Here is a 22,879-nt window from a genome sequence, read left to right on the forward strand (position 1 = left end):
TCACGTTTTCACATTTTCCATGTACATGTACATGTGGTTTTCACGTTTCCCATGAATCGTGAATGATTCTGGATTCCTACACTGGTCAGTGCAGTATGTTGTCTGATGAGTGAAAGGGTTTCAGAAGGTGTGCCAGACAGCGAACGAACGCGGCGTGCAAGCAGCCACATCGTCCATGTCATGTGGTCCGCCTCCGCCGGAATATTCAGGCAACGACAACAGCTGTAGCTGCCGCCTGCCGCCCGATTCCTCTCCCAGCCCTGACGGCATGCATGTCTCCTCGGCCGCGCCCATCCCGCCACCGTTGACGACCGCCTGAGACGCTCTGCCGCCCATCCACCATTCACTCTCCCCCGGCGTCGTCGCCGCCATCCATCCGCTCCCGCTCGGTGGACTCGCGACGCAAGAGGTGTCAAAGTTAACTACCACACGCGTTTACGTTGCAGGCCGAGTGAGAGCAGCGCGTGACACGATCGCGCAGTGCACGCGCGCGGAAGCTCCCGGCCGGCGGCGCCGCCGTGTACCGCATCGACCGCGGGCATTAACACGCCTTCCTCGGCGACGTTACCAGCCAACGGCCGGGATACATTGATGAACCGACGGCACATCGGCGGATCGCTCACGGGCGACCGACCGACCGATCGATCGGCCGTCTACCTGACTGACACGATGTCGGCGGCGGCGCTTGCTTGACCCATCCATCCATCAGTGCTTGGGGTAGCCTCCTGCAGGTTGGTGGCTTGGTGCGACGCGCTCGTCACGGGCACGGGGCATCCGGCGCCCGGCGGCGACACGACCGATCGATCGGCCGTCTACCTGACACGTTGCTGCCTGTGAATTCCGTTAGGATGGTCGATCGTCATGGCTGTCAAGAACATCTGTTCCTGCCGTGCCATCAGCCATTACCATCTGGCTCCTCCCAGCTCTGACGACGCCATGTCGCCTTGTCGTCGTCGTCGCAGCCGCGGCCTTCGCCGTGCCCATCAGTCAGTCCATCACCCACGTCAGCCATCCGCGCACGGCGCACTACTATACTGCTCGGGAACCCGCGAGCCATGATGTCAACTACACAAGGGTCATGGGTGCACGGTCGGTCGTCTCAACAATTTTTTTGTGATCCTTTCAGCGATGAACATGTATATGGTATATCTTATCTGTTCGTTCATATATACTTTACTTCACACTGGTATGCCGTATACGTGTCCCGTTGCGTATAAATGATGTTTGATTGCTTCACTGGTCAGTATACATCTTTGGCCCTCTTTTCCAGGCCATTTTGCGGGAACTAGCTCATGGAGAGAGATGTAAAAAAATTGCAAATCAAGATCCAATCTGCTGAACAACTGAAAAAAAAAAGAAACTGGCCTGGAGAGGTCGAATGCAAACTATGCGGTCAGCTAGAAAGCACAGACCACATCATCTTCTGTTGTGTGATCGCTCAGTTTGTGTGGTGTGTCCGTAGAGATGTGTTAGAGTGGAGTTCTGTACCAGTAACTGCAAATGACTTTCAAGAGAGAGTAATTGAGGAGTCTAATAAACAAATCATGAATTTAATTTTTCTTTTTGGATGTGTTGCCCGGCGTCTTTGGCTCATTAGGAATAACTTAGCTTTCAATAATGTAGTAATTTCTTCACCTGATGTAGGATTGTATCGTGTAATATCTTTTATGCAGAAATGGAAGATCCTGAGCAAAGAGAAGGGGCAACAATGGATCGAGGCAATGATTCAGCGGCTGAACACCAACTGTCATCGTTAAGATCTGAAGGACATCAGAGTGCTTGAAGAGAAGTGAAAAGATGAATGTTATATAGCTTCAGTGCGTCTTTTTGTTAACTGTCATGGAGTCGGAAAACAACTGTCTTTGTTTTTGTTTTCTGTCATGTATGTCTTTTCGCTTAGAGGGTGCTTTAGAGAGTGCTGGCATGCTCTTTTTGTTAGAAGCTTCATTGTAACAGCATGCTATCTCTTTAAACTCTCGAACAATGTAAGCTGGTAATCCCAGCATAAACCTCTTGCTTTCTTAATAAAGCAGGGCTAGAGATGGTCTTTTATCTAAAAGAAAATTGGTCAAACGGACCTGATCTCTGCACTGTTGAGTGCTTGTTTCCACAGACCTTGGCCACGACAGGACCAGTCAAGCAGCTGTAACACACTAGGTGTGTTGGGTTGAAGAAGCTACGGGTGTGTTTGGTAGCCTGGACTGCCTCAGCCGGGTGAGCTAGGCCCGAGTCAGACGGGTTAGGCCCATGGAGTGCAGAGATATTAATTGGCAAATCTGCACCCCATGGTGCTGGTTGGACTGGGAGGGTGTTTGTTAGGGTGGGCCGGCAGTGGGTCCCCCATAACTAACCCAAACTACCATATAAAGATGACGTTTGGTAGCCTGCACAGGGGGAGTTACTCTCACCATGCGCTGGCGCTGGTGAAGGTTACCTCCATTGCCAGGTGCCCAGAAATGCACAGATCACAGGAAGAACAGTTAAACTGAATAAAAATATAGATAATTAGGGAGATCAAGAGTACAATTGTGATCCAAATTTACAGAGGAACAAAATTACATCAAGTTCACAAGGTAATTAGCAACCTAGTTAATATAATTAGGACCTTGCTTGCATGACAGTTAAAGTAAAACGCAGCAGGAACATGGCGCAGAGGCAATAAGAACTTGCAAATGCCAACATGGATGAAGAGAGCACGGAGAACCACAATGACACCAAATTTGAGATCAAAGAATGTCCACCAAGCCATCAATCTACGATGTGAACAACTAATGGGTCAAGGTCGAGAAAAAAATAGCAACCAATTTATCAGAATTGCATGAAACCAAGTCATCATCACTTAAAAATAGCTTATGATACGAATAGGCAGGGGAACCTTGAGAAAGGTTCCCATGTGTCTTAGCAGCGGGCAACATCTCCAAGTCTCATTGCCACCAAGTAAAAGCATCAACATGGGCAACACAAACAAATTCAAGTTAGAAAAACCAGATAAAAGTGAAAAAAAAAACCCTCACACATAACCCATTTTGTCAGTCATCATCAGCAAATAAATGATGCATGACTCAGATGAAGTGTAGTACTTGCCTAACAAATAGGATAGAGGCAGAAGTTGCCTCCTAGTGAGGCAGTCAAAGGAACCCTTGACCGCATCAATAGGAGCTAACACCTACTACGGTCCAAAGTGGTGCGTTTGGTAGCCGGTGTGAGCATCATCATCATCATTATCGTCGCCATCCACAGAAAGAACACCACTATAAAGGAAATCAAGAAGGTAGCAGCAAAAGAGATTAAGTGGGTTCTCACTAAGGCTCAGCACAGGTGCAGATGCGTGTGCCAAGGAGTTGCCTAATAGTGAGGCAATCAAGGCATGGCATGCCTTGTTTGCCTCAGTATGTAGGCAACATCTTGAGGCATGCACACTACCACCTTTATATCATCGGCACCCGAAATCACATAAGGCGTCAGAGAGGGTTGCTTCTGTCCATCTGCTAGATCATACTCACCAAGCTTGAGTGGATGTTCATCAAGTCACCATACAACAACTTAACCAAGCTCCACATCGAGCTTGAGGAATACAACCTAAGCTCAGAACTCGCAACCCTTTCATCATCCGCATACACAATTGATACATGGAAATCAGAAGAGAACCAAAATAGAGGTCTCACCACATGGACATCAGATGCATCACCTTTCTCTCATCGTGCCTTAAACACTTGAATTGTAAGAACTGCATTTGGATCAGAAAAACCAACAGGTTAGAAGAGGAATGTGATGGGTCTGAGCATCCCCTAAGCTCATCATCCCCGAATATGCAAACACAAATTCACAGCACCCAACATGAATGCCTCAGTACAGATGCATCACATGCATGAAAAAAAATGCATGTTGAGCCTCAGATTACAATTGAAATTTCCAACTGCCATACAGACAGGTGGACTCAAAAGTGGCAGCAGAAGAGCAGAAAGGAAGAGTAGAACAGAGGCAATAAAGTTGAAAAGACACCAAACAAAGAATAGGATGTTCTACCACAAGACAGGAGCCACTTTATCATTATCCTACCCAAGGGTAATCATCACCGGCCAAAAGATAGGAAACCAATAGAACCAACAAGGTAACAAGTCATGTAGATAAAAAAACTGCATGCAAATGGTAACAAGTGAAATACCCAACACATGAACAACAACAACATGGTAACAAGGTATATAGCAAAATAAATAGCACATATTACCAAGTTAACTAGCAACCTAAAAAACAGAAGGAACATGCCAACAAGGCAATTAAAATAGGTAAACAACAATAGCAGAATGGAAACCAATAGGTAAAGAACAGCAAAATGGTAACAAGTTAAATATTCAAAATATGAACAATAGCAACATGGTAACAAGGTATATAGCAAAATAAAGAGAACATGTTACCAAGTCAAATAGCAACCTAAAGAACAGGAGGAACATATCAACAAGGCAACTAAAATAGGTAAACAACAGCAGCAGAATGCAAACTAATAAAATTGCAGCAAAGCAGAACAACAACATATTCACATGGCAAAATACTTAAGTAAAGCTAACAGGAGTGTAATGTAAACAGGCATACATGGCATCACATCACAAGCATCACAGGCATATATCAGTACTAGATCCATCATATTACAACACTTACCATGCAATTCCTCAGCAAATAGTTAGTACCAAAGTTCTTAACCTTGCCATGCTGCCATGAAACATGATTAGTAATTAGCCACCCCTCATGTGAATCTAAAAACCACCACAAAAGACCAGGTACACCCTAACAGGTCAGACCTACGTATATAGAGATATGTGCAAAAGAAGGGAGTGATCAGAGATGGAGACTTGCTCAACTATTTTTCGTGAGCTAGAAGGCAGCAGCAGCTACCACATAACTAGTAGTAGTGCTTGCCTAGCCAGGTCCTGAGCTAAAGGGTGCGGTGGCTATCGCCCATCTTGACAAATGCATTGCCCTGTGACTTGTTGTCCAGGAGGTGGCTAAAAGCAACGATCAAGGCCTCCTCAGAGAAGCTTGGGGTCAGCATCACATCATTGTAGAGGTCAGGGTGCACCTGCTCAGGCCCAATCTCCCTTCGTGCTGCTGCCACGTTGTTCACAACATCTATCATGTTGGTGAGGAAAAGTACCTCCTCCTCGGACATGGAAGCCCTCTTCCTCTTGCTCCCAGCGCAGCATGCAGGGGCCTTAGAACCCTCCCCAAAGGCAACAGGCTTCATGACCATCTTTTGGTACACCTGCTGCTCAGTCGAAGTTAGGTCAACCAACTGCTGCTTGTCTACCTTCTTCTCCGCTGTCTCCCCGAACCCAGAGAACACACCTAGCGCCTCTCCAAAACCCATAGCCCAGCGACCTGTTGCCATGCCCCCTCCAAAGATGACCTCCATCTGCACATAGTGCTCAATGGGCTTGTTCAGCAGCTCAGCATCTTTAGGGTGATCCTGCAAAATAGACAACACAAATAGATAGAAAAGAACTAAGGAACATGACGCATGTACATTTGCAATTAATGAACCGGAACAGATCCAAGAACAGTACGAACAAATCGAAAAGAAGTTCAAGTAACAACAAAGCATGACAGATCTACAAGTACACATGCATATCCGGCGAGGATACCCAACTAATCGTGCAAGAAAACCCTAGTACGTAACCAACCCCTTCCCTGGAACTCAATAGATCGAAGAACAGTACCAAAGATCCATCGTAGGAGCCCAAATCCCATCGCCAAAAGCTCAGAAACGACAACTTAAGGACATGAGGGGAGCAGATCGGGGACATACCTCCGCAAAGACGAAGATGACCGTCGTGGGGAAAAGAAGGTAGACGTGCATGCCGACAGAGGACCCGAGTGACAACTCGAACAACAAGTAGACGAGGCAGATCCGCTCGGTGAAGCGGAAGAAGTAGGTCACGACCGGGACGAAGATGTTGGTGATGAAGAGGAAGCAGATCTGCTCGGTGACGAAGACGAAGCACGGATCCAGGGTTGGTTGGTGACAGAGACGCCGATGTCGCTGGTGAAGAAGATCCCACGCTCGCCGAGGAAGAAGAACCCATAGCCGCCAGTGAAGGTGACCAGGGACGCCTCTGGAACAATTGCCCCGCCACTAGCCGCGCCGTCGCCTTCGGCTAACTCGCCGGGTTGAGAGGAGAGGAGGAGTCGAGTGGGAACAAGAGAGAGGAAAGGAGGAGTTGAGTGGGAACGAGAGAGAGGAGAGCGGAGGAGTTGTGAGTGGAGGCGGCACGTCTGGGGGAGGAGAGGGCACGTGGCCGGGAAACCTCCGCTATATACCGTCGGGAGGTAACCCTAGCCGGCCAAAAAACTGGCACCAAGGCCCGCGAGGTCTCCCACCTTTCCCTCCGCGTACGCGAGAGGCGCCCGCTCGAACGTGCACCGCGTGAAACGGCCGGAATTAGTGTTCCACGTGGTGCAGCCTAGCAGGCCGTTTTTGCACTGCACGGGCCTAGCCTGTGACCCCCTCCAGCCTAACGAACAGGACCCTACAAGCCTACAAGCATACGAGGCATTCTTCTGTTACTGCCGCATTGCCATGGGCCAGCCACGCATCGAAGTTTTGTATCGATCATGCCGTCCTGATCCTCCTTATCTTGATACATTATAGTCTCTGCAAATCCACATGGCGTGGCATCTGCCATGCACTCCAGTACTCCACCTCGCCACACATCTCCCGCATCCATAGCTTCTGCCGCAGATAACCTCGTGGCTGGCGCAGCAGCCTGCGCGCAGGCTAGCACGCATCGGCCTCGGACCGCGAGCGAACGAACGCGGCACGCACGCACGGGCACGGCTCATCCTGTCATCCATGCATGTGTTGTCCTGAACATTCAGGCTGCCAACAGCATCCGCAGCCGCCCGATTCTTCCCGCAGAACAAGCTCTGACGGCATGTCCACATGTCTCCTTGTGGTGTGGTCGTTTCCACTCTCCACGGCCCTCGCCGAGTCGCCGTGCCTATCCAGTATCCACCACCGTTGACCCACGGCCAATCCGCTCCCGCTCGTGACACGAGCACGTACGGCACGCGCGGGGCCTCCCGGGTCCCCGGCTTCCCCGCGCGCCCGCGACGCCGACGCGCAACGGCCAACGGCACGGCGGGCGCACGAGCCCCGGGCACCTCAGCGTGCACGAGCGCACGTCGCGATCCTACTACCTGCTATACCTACGAAAAATCTCCGACCGGTGCTCCGCCTCGACCAAGCATTAACAAGCCTTCCTCGGCGACGCTAACATCCAACGGGATACATTGATGAACCGCCGCCGTCTCCTCGTCGGATCGGTCACGGGGCCGGCGGCGACCGACCGATCGAACGGCCGTCTAGTCTACCTGACACGACGTCCCTCCGCGGCGCTCGTTGGCGCATCCATCCATCGGTGCTCGTGTATCCTCGTGCAGGGTTGGTGCGCCGCGCTCGCTCGTCACGGGCACGGCGGCCGGCGGCTACTATATATCTCACCGGCACGCACGACGTGTCACCCTAGCTAGCTACATTGGCTGGCTCATAACTAGAGCGCGACTGGTGAGCAGTGATCCATGGATCCTCGGCTTCTAGACGGTCTCGACTTTGCTCCTGCCGTACCAAAAGCGCGCCGGCCGCCGTGTGTACCAGCCCACGGCGCTGCGTCGCGTGCATGAGTGATGCCGAGTACTGTAGCGGCGTTCCAGATTTGATGGCCGTGTGAGTGATGCCGTATACTGTAGCGTTTTTAAATCCCATGAACACGTTCGGGACTCATGACTCAGGACCAGAGCTGGCTGATCCGATCGAGCCGGTAGCTACCAGCCTAGCAAGAGTCGTAGCCTCGTCCCCTGCCGTAACGCTCGCGACTTTTGCACTGTAGCAGTGAAGAGTGTAAAACTTCGGTACCCCGTGCCGGCCGCTGATCGGTCGCTTAGCGGCGGCGCCAATGGGGCGAACGAGATGAGGAGTTGAGGACTCGCGGCGGTGTGGCGTTCGGCTACGACGTCCCTGTCGTCGCCCATCGACGTGCGTGCTCGACCGACAGACATGCTGGGCAGCTAGCGGAGTTGGACAGCATGGCCCAGAGCAAACCTGCATCGACGTCGACCGATGCTGAGAGGGAGAGCTTGGTTCCGTACGAGCGTTGACGGTCTTGGCACTGCCGCCGCTGGTGGTTGTCGTCAGCGCCGCCCGGGCGCGGGCGACCGTGCCGCCGTTGTTCGCGCGCGTCCATATGCCAACGCCGCTTCCGGCAGGAACCGGCCGGCGCGCGGTCAACAACTTAACGTGTCCGGTCTCGCGCTGCGCCTGGGTCCGATGCCGCGTGCCCGAGCTCTTGAAGCTCAACTACCGACACGGCGACGCTCGCCGGCCGGGCCTGGCCTACACGCGTGGCAACGCCACTGTAATTGCCATGCCCAGCCTACCACCAGCAAAGGCTCAAGCTGTAGCTCGGTCCATTGTGACAGTGAGCAGTCAGCACGCGTGGTGACTATGCGCTGCGGGCATGCCGTCTTCGTCACTGCCGTGGTACTGGCAGTAAGAAACTTAACACCTCGACCAGATCGATCCCGCGGCGAGCCCGTCAAGATCGGCCGGCGACATTAACCACTGCGCTGCGCCCCAGCCGGCCGGGAGGAGCACCGGAGTTACTCCGGTGGCCCAGAGGTAGCTCAACCCTGACCTATTTTACGTACACCGTGCAGTGCCCCCTGCGCACTGGCGCGCTGCATTGGGTGCCTGCCATGGCCATGCGCCCATGCCGTGTTGCGCTGCTAGCTGGACAAAAAAAAATCCAGCCATCCAGGTCGTATCTGTCGGATCGATCGATCGATCTGCACATGTTCTAGAACGATAACAGCATGCGTGATGACCAGCCAGTAGATCAAGAACGAACACAACACGTACAAGCGAGATCTGATGCGAGATGGTGGCTGCCACTGCGAGCCTCTCTCTCCCGAAGTGAAAAAAAAGGAAATCGGATACAGGAGGGAGGGGTTGGATCCATTTATTGGGGCAGGGTTACTGTTGGTATTTTTGGAGAGGAGCCGAGCTTGGGCCTTCTTGGCCGGGGTTATTGAATGTGGGCATGTGAGGCCGGCCGGCCAGGTCACGGCCGGGCAAAAGCTCAGCCATAGCAACCCGATTCTTCTTGGCCGCGCGCACTGCCGATCGCAGTAAAGAAGGTTGGTTGGTTTGCCATGGCGCGCTGGCGTTGCAGCAGCAGCGGTCAAGTTTTCAAACCGGCCTGACACACCGCCCGGCCGCTCTTTCATTACCAAGTCTCGCTCACGGGCGCACGGCGGCCCACAGGTTGAAGAAGGGTCGCCCCCAGCTACTGTTCCACGCGCCCTTTTTGCGTTAACCCCTCTGAAAGGGGAGTCGTTTCTAGTCTCTACAGCTGCGTTTCTGACTTCCAGTGTCTATCCTGAGAGACAGTGTACCTTGTAGCACACTAGCACTATACTGTTTGTTTCCGTATTCACTTAGAACCTCAAACAGAGAGTCAGATAGGGAATTTTACAACCATTCTCTGCAGATCGAGTACGTTCAGAAGTAGAAGCCATTTTACAGTAAAAATGACTGTTTGCAAATTTTACTTTTTTGTTTTTAAGGAATCAGAAGTAGAAGCCATTTTTACTTCATGGGAAAATAGAACTAGAAACGTTGAAAACACAGTGTGTACCGCAGTGCTGAGCTCACGAACAGGAGCTGGCGTCAGTGTTCACCAACTAGATAAGTTATATACCATGCTTGTTTGAGGCACCTCCCTCCTTTTTTTTATAATGTATTGCACGTTTTTCATTAAGCCGAGCGAAACTAAAAACATTACAAAGCTCTAGCAAGCCTAGGCTTGCTTTGAGTTGGGGCACCCTGACTTGATTAGGTTCCTATCACATAGAACACTTTGCGACTTAAAGAGCTCCAAGTATGGCGACATAATTATTCATGCTTAGTACAAAAGGATATATAAAAAATCCTACTAGTAATACTAAGCATAAGTATGTGAAATATACATTTTCACTATTAATTTCTAAGAAAATATATCAATTCAGACTGAGAGAGGTATTTCATATAATTGTAAATGTAGGTCATTTCAGTTTTGTGCATAAGGATTCAAAAAAAGTATGTCAAATGGCATTGTTGCCCTCTTTTTGTTTAACATTTAAAAATCCTGGTCGTTTGTTTGTACAAAGTGATAGCACTTATTAAACAAGGGCAAAGAAGGCAGGCAGTAAGAAAACATGTCTTAAACTCTAGGACAACTTACATTTGTAGAGTACTTCCTCCATTTGTTTTTTTTTAACAAACTACTTCCTCCATTTGTAAGTATAAGTCGTTTTAGCATGGGCCACACAGATTAAGGTGATGGTGGATTGATCACTAGATCTACTGGTTACCCTTAGCTGTACTTGTAAGTTGTACCACTCTAGTACGTCAAATGGTTCACTTACTGGCCATACAATTTCAAAATGGTAAAACAAGAGAGTGCTTGAAAAGTACCTAAAAACATTGAAAATTTATATTTGTGCTAAAAGCGAATATGACGAGAACAACTTATACCTAGGATCGAAGGGAGGGAGCATCATATTATAATGCTAATGCTAAAGCGACACACATTTGAAGTAGAGAATATTCCTCATAGTAAATCTAATATCAATTGTCAATCAACACGATTTTTTTCATATTGATGGTGGTGAAAGTTAAAAGGATTTGTGCAACAGCAGTACTTCCTCCGTTTTTATTTATAAAGCGCACACGCATATCAAGATTCAAACTTTGTAATCTTTGACCAATGATTGAACTATTAACTTTTTATTTTTATAATGTAAACTTTATACGGTTGGATTCGTAATCAAATATACTCTACAGTAATGGTGAGTTTATAACCATAAATAATATAATATAAGATAAATGAATGGTCAAAGTGTTATTTGGAAGATTGTGCCAAGTTATATGATGCTTTATAAACATAGATGGAAGGAGTAAAATTTTACCATTGACGCATAGGAATTACTGTCTCAAAACTAAAAAATCACGTATTTTAAGCAGATAATACTCTGGCGGGAGAATGGAGGGAGTATTTCAAAGCACACAAGGAGGCGAATCCACTGGCGGCAGCGCGACAAATCAACTGGCGGCGCCGTGGATCAGGGAGGCGAGACAACCCGCGGCGGCGCGGAGTGGCAAACCGGCCAGCTTAGCTGAGCGCGAACGGCGGCGGCGGCTGTGGCCATGCCGCCAAGCAGTCGTTGGGAGCTGAACAAACAAGCGAAACGGGAGAAACAGGCCGGTCCCATGATAGAGAGTGTCCGGAACCAAATGCCAAGGTCCCAATTGGGGCACTACTTGTGCATTCATCTGACGTGACACGACGGCGCACTGCGGACGGATGTCCTTTGCCTCTGCCCTGAACATTAGCACCTGTGTACCATCAGCACCCACTGCTGCTATCAAAAGAGCATTCATAATGCATCAGGACAGTGACCAGCCAACACACACACCCACCCACCCCAAATTGCCATTGCGATCGAAGAAAAACACCAGCGTTTGATGTGTTCCTAGACCGGCAGATCAGAAGTGGCCCAAATGGGATAGAACACATTACTGTTCTTTTCTTGCTGCATTATCAGACTATGCTTCAGATTAACAATGTTCTCACGTAGGACTAGACTCTAGAGCACTGCTCAGATCAGGAGAGGAAATTAATGGACATATCTTTTTTTTTTAAAAAAGAAATCAATGGTTATTTTTGACAAGTTGACAACCAATATATATGAGCAGATCGAGCATCGGTAGTAGGTAGTACGTACATTTTTGGATCATCAAATCAAGAGAAGAAAAGAGAACGCTAGAAGAAAGAATTTATGATAGCATCGTGCTTGCACATCCCATCCGTCCGTCCGTCAACCAACCAACAGCTACGATCGATCCACCGATCACCGTGGAGTAGTAGTAGTATTTATACCGCGGCCGCACCAAATTAACCCCCGCCATAATTACCATCCCGTACACGTACGTGGCAATCTGAGACAACCGGCCGGCGTTACGCCGCCCGCTCGACGATGGCGGCGCGGAGCGAGTTCTTCATGACGACGGTGAAGGCGAATGTCTCGGTGGGGTCGGGCGGGCCCTCGCCGGCGGGGGGCACCCACCGGAACTCGCGCACCATGTTGGCGAGCATGAGCTGGATGTGGAGCACGCCGAGCGTCGCCGCGGGGCAGATGCGGCGGCCGGCGCCGAAGGGCATCATGCGGAGCGCGCGGGTGCCGGTGATGTCGGTGTCGAAGCCCTCGCCGCCCTCGAGGAACCGCTCGGGGCGCCACGCCTCCGGGTCCGGCCACGTCGCCGGGTTCTCCGTCACCCACGCCGTGTAGAACTCCACGCTCGCGTCCGCCGGCACCCGGTACCCGCCCAGCTCCGTGTCCCGCGTCGCCGCGTGCGACAGCACGAAGTGGCTCGGCGGGTGACGCCGGAACGTCTCCTTCACCACCGCCTGCAATGCAATCCACGCACAGGTTGCGATGCCAGCCAAGGAAAAGACATGCGTGTGAACCATCGCTTTCAGTTTCGGTTAGACTGAAGAAGAATCTTAACGACTCGACCCTAACGCGATACAGTGATCAACCTCAAGCACGTCGCTTTCATGACAGAGATTAACGTTATCCCTTTTCTAGAAGCATTAATTGTTTGGAGGGCAGCAAGTTTAGCGCCACCTCAACGTCTTAATTCCAGCGTGAACTGTCTGAAATTAGTAGCCGCACATTTGTTCGCAAGTCAGGATCAGGTATAAAAGGAAATCATGGGAGACATCAAATTCAAGATACTCCCATGCACCTCACTGATTTTAGTTGCTGATGGATGAACCAATAAAATAATGTAACCAGCTACCATTGAACTCTCCTCTGCGTGTCTGTCCTCCAGATGAAGGCAAAGTGAAGTATCCTGGTACCAAGCCAATGTTGGCACCAAGAATTTCATGTGCAGTTCAATAATCCTTTAGCCTGTCAAAATGGGTTTAATCCTTCGAATTCGTGTGCAGTAGTGTTTATCAATATGCAATTACTATAGCTAGAGTTCAAGTGAAGTCTTTTCTTGAAACAAAAAGATGAAATGATTTCCTATTTATGATGCGCCGCGCTTATCGAACACCTCTATTGTGAAATTTGTGCAAACTCCTCTTTTTAGTTGAATCGACGCATTCCAATTTCTAAATTGGGCCAAGCTGGATGAAGGGGAGAAATTTGGAAAGGTGCTGCTTATCGAAAGCTGGAGAGTAGCAAAGCAGAGTGTAGTGGCGTTTACCTGCAGGTAGGGCATGGCCTCGACGTCGGCCTCTGTGATCCGGGCGGTCTTGCCGACCTTGCCGACGACCTCGTCGTAGAGGCGTTCCTGCGCGGCGGGGTCGAGGACGAGGTGCATCATGGCCCACTCGAGCGCGGTGGCGCTGGTGTCCGTGCCGGCGCTCATGACCTCGGAGCAGAGCGTGACGAGCTCGTCCTCGCCGAGGCGCTTCCCGCGGCCGGGCGGCTCGAGGTCGAAGAGCGAGTCCACGTACGCCTCGCCGGGCCCGCTCATCATCTCGACGCCGCCGTCCACCGCCTTCTTGTTGCCGTCCCGGAGGAACTCCCGGCGCGCGCGCACGAGAGGCACGAGGCAGGCAAGCTGGCGGCGGCGCAGGTTGCGCGCCTCGGTGAGCTGCTTCCTGAAGAGCGGCGTGAGGAGGGGCAGGAAGTCCGGGAGCTTGGGCATGGTCATCATCATGACGTCCTTGAGCACCTCCTCGATCTCCCTGATGAGGTCGTCGGGGATCTTGGCGCCGAAGCAGATGCAGATGAGGATGCTGCAGATGGTGAGGCGGCAGCTGGCCATGACGCGGACGGCGCCGGCGGCGGCGTGCTCGGCGCGGAGGCGGCGGAGGTGGGCGGTGACGGCCCACTCCCGGATCCAGGAGAAGGCCTTGACCCGGTGCGGCGACACGATCTCGGCGACGAAGTTGCGGCGGAGCGCGCGCCAGAGCGGGCCGTAGGGGGCGGAGTTGACGGTGCACTTGCCGACGCTGAAGAGGAGGCGGGTCGGGCTGTCCTCGGGGCGGCTGGCGAACATGGGGCCCTGCTTGACGAGCGCCTCGTGGATGAGGTCGGCGGAGGTGACGACGATGAGGGTGCGCTGGCCCATCCGCATGGTGAAGATGGGCCCGTACTTCTCCCGGAGGTCGCGCACCACGTACATGAAGGGTCGCCGCTGCAGGATCACCTGGAAGAGGTTCCCGACCACCGGCCACCCCGGCGGCCCCGGCGGGAGGCCGTCCACGCCGCCGGTCTTGGAGCACCGCCGCCACCACATCGCCGCCAGCGCCGCCGCCAGCACCACCAGCAGCACGTCATTCACGTCCATCTCCCTTCTTGGTTGCTGCCGCCGCCGCTGCTACCACCAGCAGCCAGAGATGAACCAGCTGTCAGTGTGGGTGTAGGTGCTGAGCTGAGGAAATGAGAGCAATGGTAGTGAGGGGTAGTGGGTGGCGGAGCGCTATATAGCGGGGGAGCGAGGGGGAGAGCTCGGCTCTTGGCTCGTACCGTGGCAGCGTAAATGCTCGCCATCTACCATCAGAAAGGGGGCCATGAATGCTCCAGCGTGTTATTGAATGCGGGCTTGGGAGGAAAAACCAGCAGCAGCACCAGGCTAGCTAGCCTGGCCACCATGGCCGGCCGCGCGCTCCTTGGCGTGCATCTACTAGAAGCAGAGGCCGGGCTCCTTTAATGGCGCGCGCGGTTGGGGAGACGACGACGAGGACGCAAGCAGTAGCAGCAGGCCACTGAGCCAGTACTGACCGCGGTTGGGTTGGGTCGGGTCGCGGTTGCACCGGCCGGGGAGGTCGCGCGGGCACGAGGTTTTGGGCTCGTTTTTATGTTGGAGGGGGACGCAGGGACGGAACGGCTTCCCACCATTTCGGTTTCGGCATTAGAGGCGGCAGGCCAAATCGGTTAGCGAGCACACGGCGCCACGGCGATAGCGATGAGGAGTCGTCGCCGGGCGAAGCGTCGTGGTCGGGAGCAGAGGAAGAGGCCCCTGGTGGACATTCGGTTATGATCCGATGGAGACGGGGGATTTGATGGCGAAAGCTCAGTTTTGTTTGGATCCGAGCGTGCTTCACCTTTCTCTGTTTGGTGATTGCGAGCCCGAAAGCTTCTTTTTGTTTGGCGTTTTAGAGATTCTACTAGAACAAACATGCATGAATACAGATGCCATATGACCGCCTTGTCTAGCGTTTGCTACGTTTTGCGATGCCCAACGTCTTGGAGTTGCGGGTACATCTGGCAATCGCCGTTGAAGAATGTAGGTAACGTTGGAGGAACTTGGGCATTGGGCATTGAACTTTTCCATCAAACAAGCGAGAAATAAGGTAAAGGGGACAAACTACCGTTGTCCTCAAGTAGGAGGGGACCTTTAGTCACCTAAAACAAAAGGGGAGGTGCTAAAGTACAGTTGCTTGAAAACACCTTTCCCTTTTTCTTGGCATTACAACATTTCCTCCTGCTTCCAGCTCTAAGTACGTTGCATACACTAGAGTCTTAAATACACACATATACATACTCCCACCTGTATGAACACCAAATTGCCAAATGAGATACTGAACCAACGTATCCTAAGATTTATAAGATCACCGTACCCATATGCACTTGCACCTGAATTCCTATGAGAAACTGAGCTAGATCTTAAGATTGTTTAAATCACCATATACATTTGATCTATGTATGCCTAGGTTGATTGAGCCTGCAGTTTTAAAATTAACTAAGTCATCGCAAACGTCTCTCTATGGAGGGTTCATCATCTACTGCTAAATGAATAGCAGTACCATTTTTACGCCATTACCTTTGGATCCATTATGCCATTGCATTTGAATCCATTAGTCATGTAATTAAAACAAACGCGAGGTGCTAAACTACATGCTTCCAGGCTCAGCGCATTGTGTACGTACACGCACATACTTATGAACACAAAACCACTATTGGGATAACGGGCCAGCAAATCCTAAAATCGATCCAGTCATCCATATGCACCTGCACCTATAAATTCCTATGAGAAAATAGGTTAATACATCTTAGTATTCATTAAATCACTACAGAAACTTGATCTATGGGCTTGCAGTTTTTGAGATTGACTAAAATAATCGCATGCATCTCTGTGTTGAGGGTTCATCGTCTACTAGTACCGTGCTAATTCTGAGATCCGAACTTAATTCTTGGACTGGTTGCATAAAAACAAGGGTATCTTTTCAGAGGCAGTAAATAAAACCTCAAAATCGCGGTTGCTAGAAAGAGCTAGTGCTAGTGTAAGTGTGCGGCTGCTGGGCGGTTGAGCGCAGGGGAACCGAAATAACTTGCCTGTCCATGGGCCATCGTGTCTCGACTAGTCGAGCTGAACAAGAGCAACTGCGCAGCTCCATTCCCCCCGTGTGCGTCTGGGAGTGGGATTGTCTGCTAACCAACGCCGCGTTTCGGTCCGCTGCGCTGCGCAGGACCAGCAAGGCGACTGGATCATTATGGTTTTCTTGCGCCCACGCGAGGCTGACCAGATCTGGATAATAGCCCAACGGCCGATCTGTTCCCACTTGAAAGCTCAGTTCAGGCTTCAGGGTTTCAGAATTCAAGAGTGCCAACCAGCAAATAGCTCAAGCCACTTCGGTAATTCGCCCATCAACAGATGTGCATTGGTTAAACAACGTATAGCACAATAAATCAGCCAGAGGAAAGCTAGAAAAAAAATGCCTGTTAGAAAGGCAATTGAAAGAAAGGAACCACTTTGCACAAGCTTGAAGCAGTGTCGATTGCCGAAAACAGTTGCGGCATACAAACCGTGTATATCAGAGATTGCTAATGATCCTAAGGGAAAAAGGGATACTCGTATCAAAATGTAAGACCACTATCTACATGGATCTGTTCGATATGTTGTCTTGGTAATGTACTTCCCTGCTTTGCCATCTGAAGAACTGGAGCCTGAAAGAGCGTCAGTATGGTGAAGACACTGACAGCGGACCAGAGGAACCTGCAGCTTGGTTATCTTTGTTGCTTGATCTTCGTTTCCTCGATCTCCGGATTTCTTCCTCTTTCTTGTCGACAAACTGTAAGATCTCTTTGAAGCTGCCTAGGCCTGATGGCTTCCGCTGGATAGCATCAGCATCAGCTGCACTGGGCTCACCGGCAGCTCCAGAATTGGAGTACTTGTTATACTGCCAGCAGAGGCGTATGAAGAACACCAACAGTGCGAAGAGACATATCAGGGCGCACATAAGGAAAAGGCCCGAAAAGCTTCCGATGCCAAGCCTAGTTGCTCCCACTTGGGTCTCGTCATCGTAGGCGCAACTAGGCCGTTTGAACCAGTCGTCGTGAATTCTCTGAAGCTGGCCACTCTCTGAAAGTTGAAGGATGGCTGTTGACATGTCTGCAGCAATGGGGGAGTCTCTCCGGAATGACTGTAAAGAAAAACAATGGAGCAGAATAAATCATTTCCTTTACAGTACCAGACATGTATTATGCTTCTCTGGGATGCAATGGAAGGAATGCCAAAATGAAGGCGAATGAATGAACAGAACAAGTTAAAGGACGATGAACGTACAAAGCCCCATCCTTCCCTTGTGAATTGCTGTCCCACTATTCTGAAGTTGCAGTAGTGTGACAGGAAGATATCAATATATGGCTTCTCATCGACAATCGCAGCAACACCGCCATTTTTTGGTCCGCGGTTGAGGGCATCAGCATAGTCCTGGATCGTATTTAGTGCTACCAATCGAGACTCTGGAATATTGAGTTCCAGAATGAGGTACTTTTTGGTAAACTTTCCATTCTGGTATCCAATAGGTAAAGAACTTGAAATCAAACTATCAAGCCCTGTAATTCCTGTGTCGAGCTGTTGGACTGTGAGGATTGACGTCAAGCTAGCAGTATAACTTGAAGTGATGATCAGCACAACGAACAACCATATTATCAACACGAACCGCCCAAGCGCGCTTACAGTGTTTTCTCCTACAGTTTGTTTCTTGTCAAGACATTCCCACCCGTACAGGGAAATAATCATGGAAGAGTTAATATCATGTGATGCATCTAGTGGACTTACTGTGTGAGTAGAACATTGTTGAGAAGCTGAACCTGAAAGAGAAGCAAGTAATATCTGTCAATTGTTAAAGTTTAGCAAGTTAATGATTTCGAAAAACCACCAACAAAATAGCAGTGAATTATAAACCTAGAAACATTTTGACCCCACGATTGTATTCTGTCTGAACTTTGACTCAAGCCATGTATGGTAAACTATGATAAAACACTTCCTTAAAGTAGAAACAGAAATGTACCAGAATATTGTTACAACTTGTCGCCGTGGAGAGCCTCGAAATTCCTCATTAATCCGATGTTCCAGAATCCAAACTACTACCCCCACCAAAATAAAAAGAGCACCTGTGACACACCACATCTCCAATGTGAAAGGTTGAAGGAAAGTCCAGGCACTTGGAGTTACTTGTTTCACTGGCGCTACTATCACAAGCCCTGCCTCAACATAAGGCTGTGTGTATTCTGAAATCGCCGTTCCATTTCTCACTATAGCAAAGTCGCCTACAGCTGCATCAAGGGACTAAATGAAAATGAAAAAAAATTAGAGGATTGACAGCAAAATTGTGAAATAAACTGGAACAAAGAACGAGGGCATACATTGTTAGCAACCATTCTAACGATGCCAATATAGCTTGGGTTTTTTGTGCCATCCCCAATAGTTACAAATTCTAAAGGAACTGGGTAAGGAAGCAGTTTGATTGCTGCGCTGAATACATCAATGCAATAACCCGTCACATTACCAGGGCCTCCACTTGACACCAATTCCTTAAAGCTTGCTTTATTCGGGATCCCAACTCTCAGAGGCTGGCCATTGTTTGGGAATACCCAACCCCTAGGCGTACTAGTGGATTCACCTGGCCACACCACATCGTACAGCTGCTGGGCACTTGTATTTGGTGGCTTCTGATACAAAATATCAGGAGCAGCAACAGAAAGGCCTGAATAGTTAGACCAATAGCCAATCAAGCGGGAGCCAGAACCACCAACATTAAGGATCTCATATGCTGGGCGTACTAAACTGCGGTCTGAACCAAACTGGACTGGACCTGTCACACCTGTAAAGTTTGTGAGTAGAAGTTGCTGCAGCATCTGGTCACCACCCTCAAATATCTTGAGAGTTGACAGACGCAAAGTGCTGCCATTTGAATCGTGCAACCTGGGATCTGTTGAGAAGTTGATCTGTTGCCCACTATTGAGGAATTGATCGATGGCACGAGCAACAGTCCAAACAGTGTCATAAGCATAAAAACTATATGAGTTCAAGCCAGAAGTAACACTTCTGTTACGAGCCACAGCATTCCATTTAGATATGAACTTATTCTTGGCATCAGATTCAGGAGTATGCTGACGAAGAACAATTAGTCCCTGAATATGTCTCAGATCTTTAAGATCTCTAGACGTGGAGGAATCAAGGACAGCAGCTAGCCAATCAGTTACTATCCAGACATAGCCACTGGCCATCATCTGGAGGTTGTTAGCAATAGAAAATATTCTCATCCCCGTGTCAGGATTGACATGCACAACCATGATCCTTGATTCCATCATATTTGCTCTAGATAGTACATCACTGATCACGTCTGAATCTGAGTTTGGAGGAATAGCTGCTTTATACGAAATCTTTGCTCTTTTTGCTGCAAGTGCATCACCAAGGGCGAACACACCACCTCGGCCATAATCATCATCAACGAATATAGCAGTCACCCTTTTCCATTGATAGTAATCAACAATGCTAGCAACGGCATTCATTTGGAAGTAGTCACTTATGGTTGTTCTTAAGAAGTAAGGATACTCTAATGCAGAAAGACTTGGATCTGTGGCCGCAAATGACAGAAGAGGAACTTGTAGCTCATTAGCAACATGAGAGATGACATGGCCTATCCCTGAGGATTGTGGCCCGATCACAGCAACTACATTTTCCTCCATTAGCTGCAATGCTGCAATCAAGTAAGGTTGTAATGAATCAGTTCACGCACCATCAATGTGAGTAGCAGTGACAGTACGAACTGAAGCTAAATTCTGACGTTTTGCAAGCCAAGAAAAGATGACAGCTTATTCTACTCAAGGCTATAAGATCCTACCAGCTTTGCCCTAAAACTTTATGCATGTCAAGCAAACTTTATTTTCTGACAAAAACAGGAAAACTATCTGCGATTCAAACAAATAAGCAGTCTGCAATGAACCTATTTACTTTACTTTATTATTGTGCTCAAACACTACACTGAGAGAAAGGAATCCTGCATGAGCAGAAAGTGAAGAATTGGATGTTCCATAGCAGCTGATACATGCTTGGTGCAAGATGCACCCTGCAGAATACCTTAACCAATTTCATAAGTTATGCCAGATTCCACTCCATCAGCAAAAGCATTCTTTTTGTCAGTTTCTCTTCTATTGCCAGGACAATCAGGTTAGCAGAATTGCCTAGATAGACCAATACGGATACGGATACATGAATACACATATAACGAGGGGAAGTAGTGGAAGTGACCTAGAGAGTGGGATCTCATAAGAAGAATGCAAAAAATATCCATGCATCAAGGGCAATGTCATCATAAGATTTTTTTTAACTAGAATGCCATCGTAAGATTAACAAAATACTGTTTAACATTAACAAATCATCTCATGAAACACGAGCCCAGCAATTATTGCACTAAAACGAAAGCGACGAATATAAAATTGGACCAATAGTGGGGGTACATGGACCAAGTTTGATTAAGACACTAAACCAATACTAACACACTGGAACTGAATATTTAGTGGTCGTCAACAATTAGGTCTAAATATAGGCTACATACGCCATGAGGGGGAATATCAAATTCTCCATAGAAAGGCAACGACAATAAACTACAGTAGTAGTACGAAACAATACTAAACGAAATATCAGGAATAAAAAAGAACGAATATGCATTTTCTAATCCTTGCATCGACGACTCATGTCGCTTGAATCGAGTGCTCTGTCGCCACATGCGCCACCATTTAGGTTCCCTCCCTTTTGCGTCCTATGTCTTCTCCGGCAGTGAGATTACGGAGTTGGAGAGCATTCAAAGAGGCCTCAATATTTCTTCACGGCTGTGAAAAAGCTCTGCATTCAAAGAGGCCTCAACGCTGCTAACGGCTGCGGCATTCTGATTCTCGAGTCTCGACGCGGTAATTCTAATTCTTGACACGGTAATTCTGATTCTTGGCGCATGGACGTGAATAACTGAAGAGGAAAGAAAGGAAGCGGATAAAAAGCACCAACCTTCGACGGTCCCAATAAAGGCGCTGCAGTTGGTGTCGTGGGTCTTCAGACTGAGCTTCGTCCCCGCGAGCACCGTGCCGTCCGCGTTGACGTCGTCGACGGCGAGCTCGACGGCGAGTCGCGCCGCGCGGCCAATCGTGGAGTCGTACGCGAAGAGGGCGCCCACGGCCACCTCGCTCGGCCGCGCCCCCGCCGCCGACACCGCCCTCCCGGCGGCGGTGGCGGCGAGCGCCAAGAACAAGGCCACCAGCTGAGCCGCGCCCATTGGCCCGAATCCAAGCGGCGCTAGAGCACGGGGGGCGCCGGAAGGCGGGACCTTGGATTGGGGGTGGAGGCCTGGAGCTATAGCGTCATATCATCGTACAGCAAGATTCTGGTTTTGAGGTGAGCAAGCAAGGAGGAGAGTGAAGAGGACAACTGGTGAGGAGCTCCGTCCCTCTCCTTCCCCCCGGGAGGCCGGGAAGAAGAAGCTTGGGAGGCCGGGAGGAAGCTTGAGGATTGAGGAAAGTATCGGAGCTCAGGATTGACAGCTAGTCCAAGAATCGGAACTCTGAATGCGAATGCGCAGGTGTGTGTGAATCACGGATGACGCGCGAGCACAGAAGAGACAGCGAACGCGATGGAGAGGTGAACGGTGACGCAAGGAGAGATTTTTTTTTTCTGGGAGCAAGGCGAGAATTTTGTTGCCACGGACGCTAGGCGAAAAGGATATTTTCCCGTCACATTAGACAGCTCCATCGACTTGTCGACCCATGGTCCCATGCGTCTGCTGCTACTGACCAGTAATTTTGAGAAGGTAAAATTTGCTAGTGGACACGCAAAATGGTGCTCATTTGGTGGCAGACATCTAAAGTGGAGCTTTTTGCTGGAAGACATTTTCATTGGTGTCAATTTTACTGGAAGACACTTTGAGGAGAGAGAATCTTTTTTTTACATTCGGTGCCCCTGGTTCCTTCTTCTTCCCCATCTCCTACCTGCTTGTTCGGGCATCCTACTTCGCCGCGTCGGCCTCCCATGTCCACCGCCGCCGCTGCCATGCTCCCGTCCCCCGGCCCGGCCAGACAGTTGCCCGCCGGCGGCCAGCATGCCGCCGCCCTCATGGTGGACCGCACGGCGGCGCTGCTCGCGGGGTGCGTGTCCACGCGTCGCGCATCCAAGCTCCACGCCGCGGCGGCGCGCGCCGGCGTTGACCACGACAAGGCCGTCGACTTCCGCCTCTAGCACGCGTACGCCGCATCCGGCCGCCTCGACCTCGTCGTGGCGCTCCTCCAGCACGCGCCTGACCCGACCGCTGTCTTCTACACCTCCTGCGGCCTCCACCTCCCCGCGCTCGCGCTCCTCTCCGACATGTTGTCCCGGGACCTCCTTCCCACCGCGCACACCCTCTCCGCTTCCCTCCCCGCCTGCTACAGCAACGGCCTCGCGCTGCACGGCTACGCCGTGGAGCTGGTGCGCTCCAGCGACCCGAACGTCGCCACGGCTCTCCTCGGCATGTACACGCGGTCCGGGGACGCAGCGACAACGTGCGCGCTGTTC

General features: G+C 50.3%; 2 protein-coding genes across 2 annotated transcripts; both read right to left on the reverse strand.

The window, feature by feature from the left end:
- Positions 1-11,706: 11,706 nt before the first annotated feature.
- LOC117853298 (cytochrome P450 77A3) lies at positions 11,707-14,857 on the reverse strand. Its single transcript, XM_034735692.2, has 2 exons — positions 13,307-14,857; positions 11,707-12,497 (listed from the first exon to the last, which is right to left on the reverse strand). The coding sequence occupies exons 1-2, from the start codon at positions 14,396-14,398 to the stop codon at positions 12,048-12,050; spliced, it is 1,542 nt and encodes a 513-aa protein (XP_034591583.1). The 5' UTR covers positions 14,399-14,857; the 3' UTR covers positions 11,707-12,047.
- A 1,928-nt stretch (positions 14,858-16,785) lies between these two features.
- On the reverse strand, positions 16,786-21,999 carry LOC117852442 (glutamate receptor 3.5). The gene is made up of 6 exons (XM_034734548.2): positions 21,344-21,999; positions 18,703-20,039; positions 18,348-18,625; positions 18,116-18,147; positions 17,618-18,024; positions 16,786-17,474 (listed from the first exon to the last, which is right to left on the reverse strand). Exons 1-6 carry the CDS (start codon positions 21,606-21,608, stop codon positions 17,010-17,012), a joined length of 2,784 nt encoding a protein of 927 aa, XP_034590439.1. The 5' UTR covers positions 21,609-21,999; the 3' UTR covers positions 16,786-17,009.
- Between the last annotated feature and the right edge of the window lie 880 nt (positions 22,000-22,879).

The sequence above is a fragment of the Setaria viridis genome, chromosome 4 (assembly GCF_005286985.2).
Source record: "Setaria viridis chromosome 4, Setaria_viridis_v4.0, whole genome shotgun sequence".
Taxonomy (NCBI): Eukaryota; Viridiplantae; Streptophyta; class Magnoliopsida; order Poales; family Poaceae; genus Setaria; species Setaria viridis.

Coding starts and splice junctions, on each gene's coding strand:
- LOC117852442 (XM_034734548.2), bottom strand. CDS start 21,608: ATGGGCGCGGCTCAGCTGGTGGCCTTGTTCTTGGCGCTCGCCGCCACC. Junction 20,040..21,343: donor CTTTATTGGGACCGTCGAAG/GTTGGTGCTTTT, acceptor ACTTGATTGCAG/CATTGCAGCTAATGGAGGAA. Junction 18,148..18,347: donor CAAGTTGTAACAATATTCTG/GTACATTTCTGT, acceptor CTTCTCTTTCAG/GTTCAGCTTCTCAACAATGT.
- LOC117853298 (XM_034735692.2), bottom strand. CDS start 14,398: ATGGACGTGAATGACGTGCTGCTGGTGGTGCTGGCGGCGGCGCTGGCG. Junction 12,498..13,306: donor AGGCCATGCCCTACCTGCAG/GTAAACGCCACT, acceptor ATTGCATTGCAG/GCGGTGGTGAAGGAGACGTT.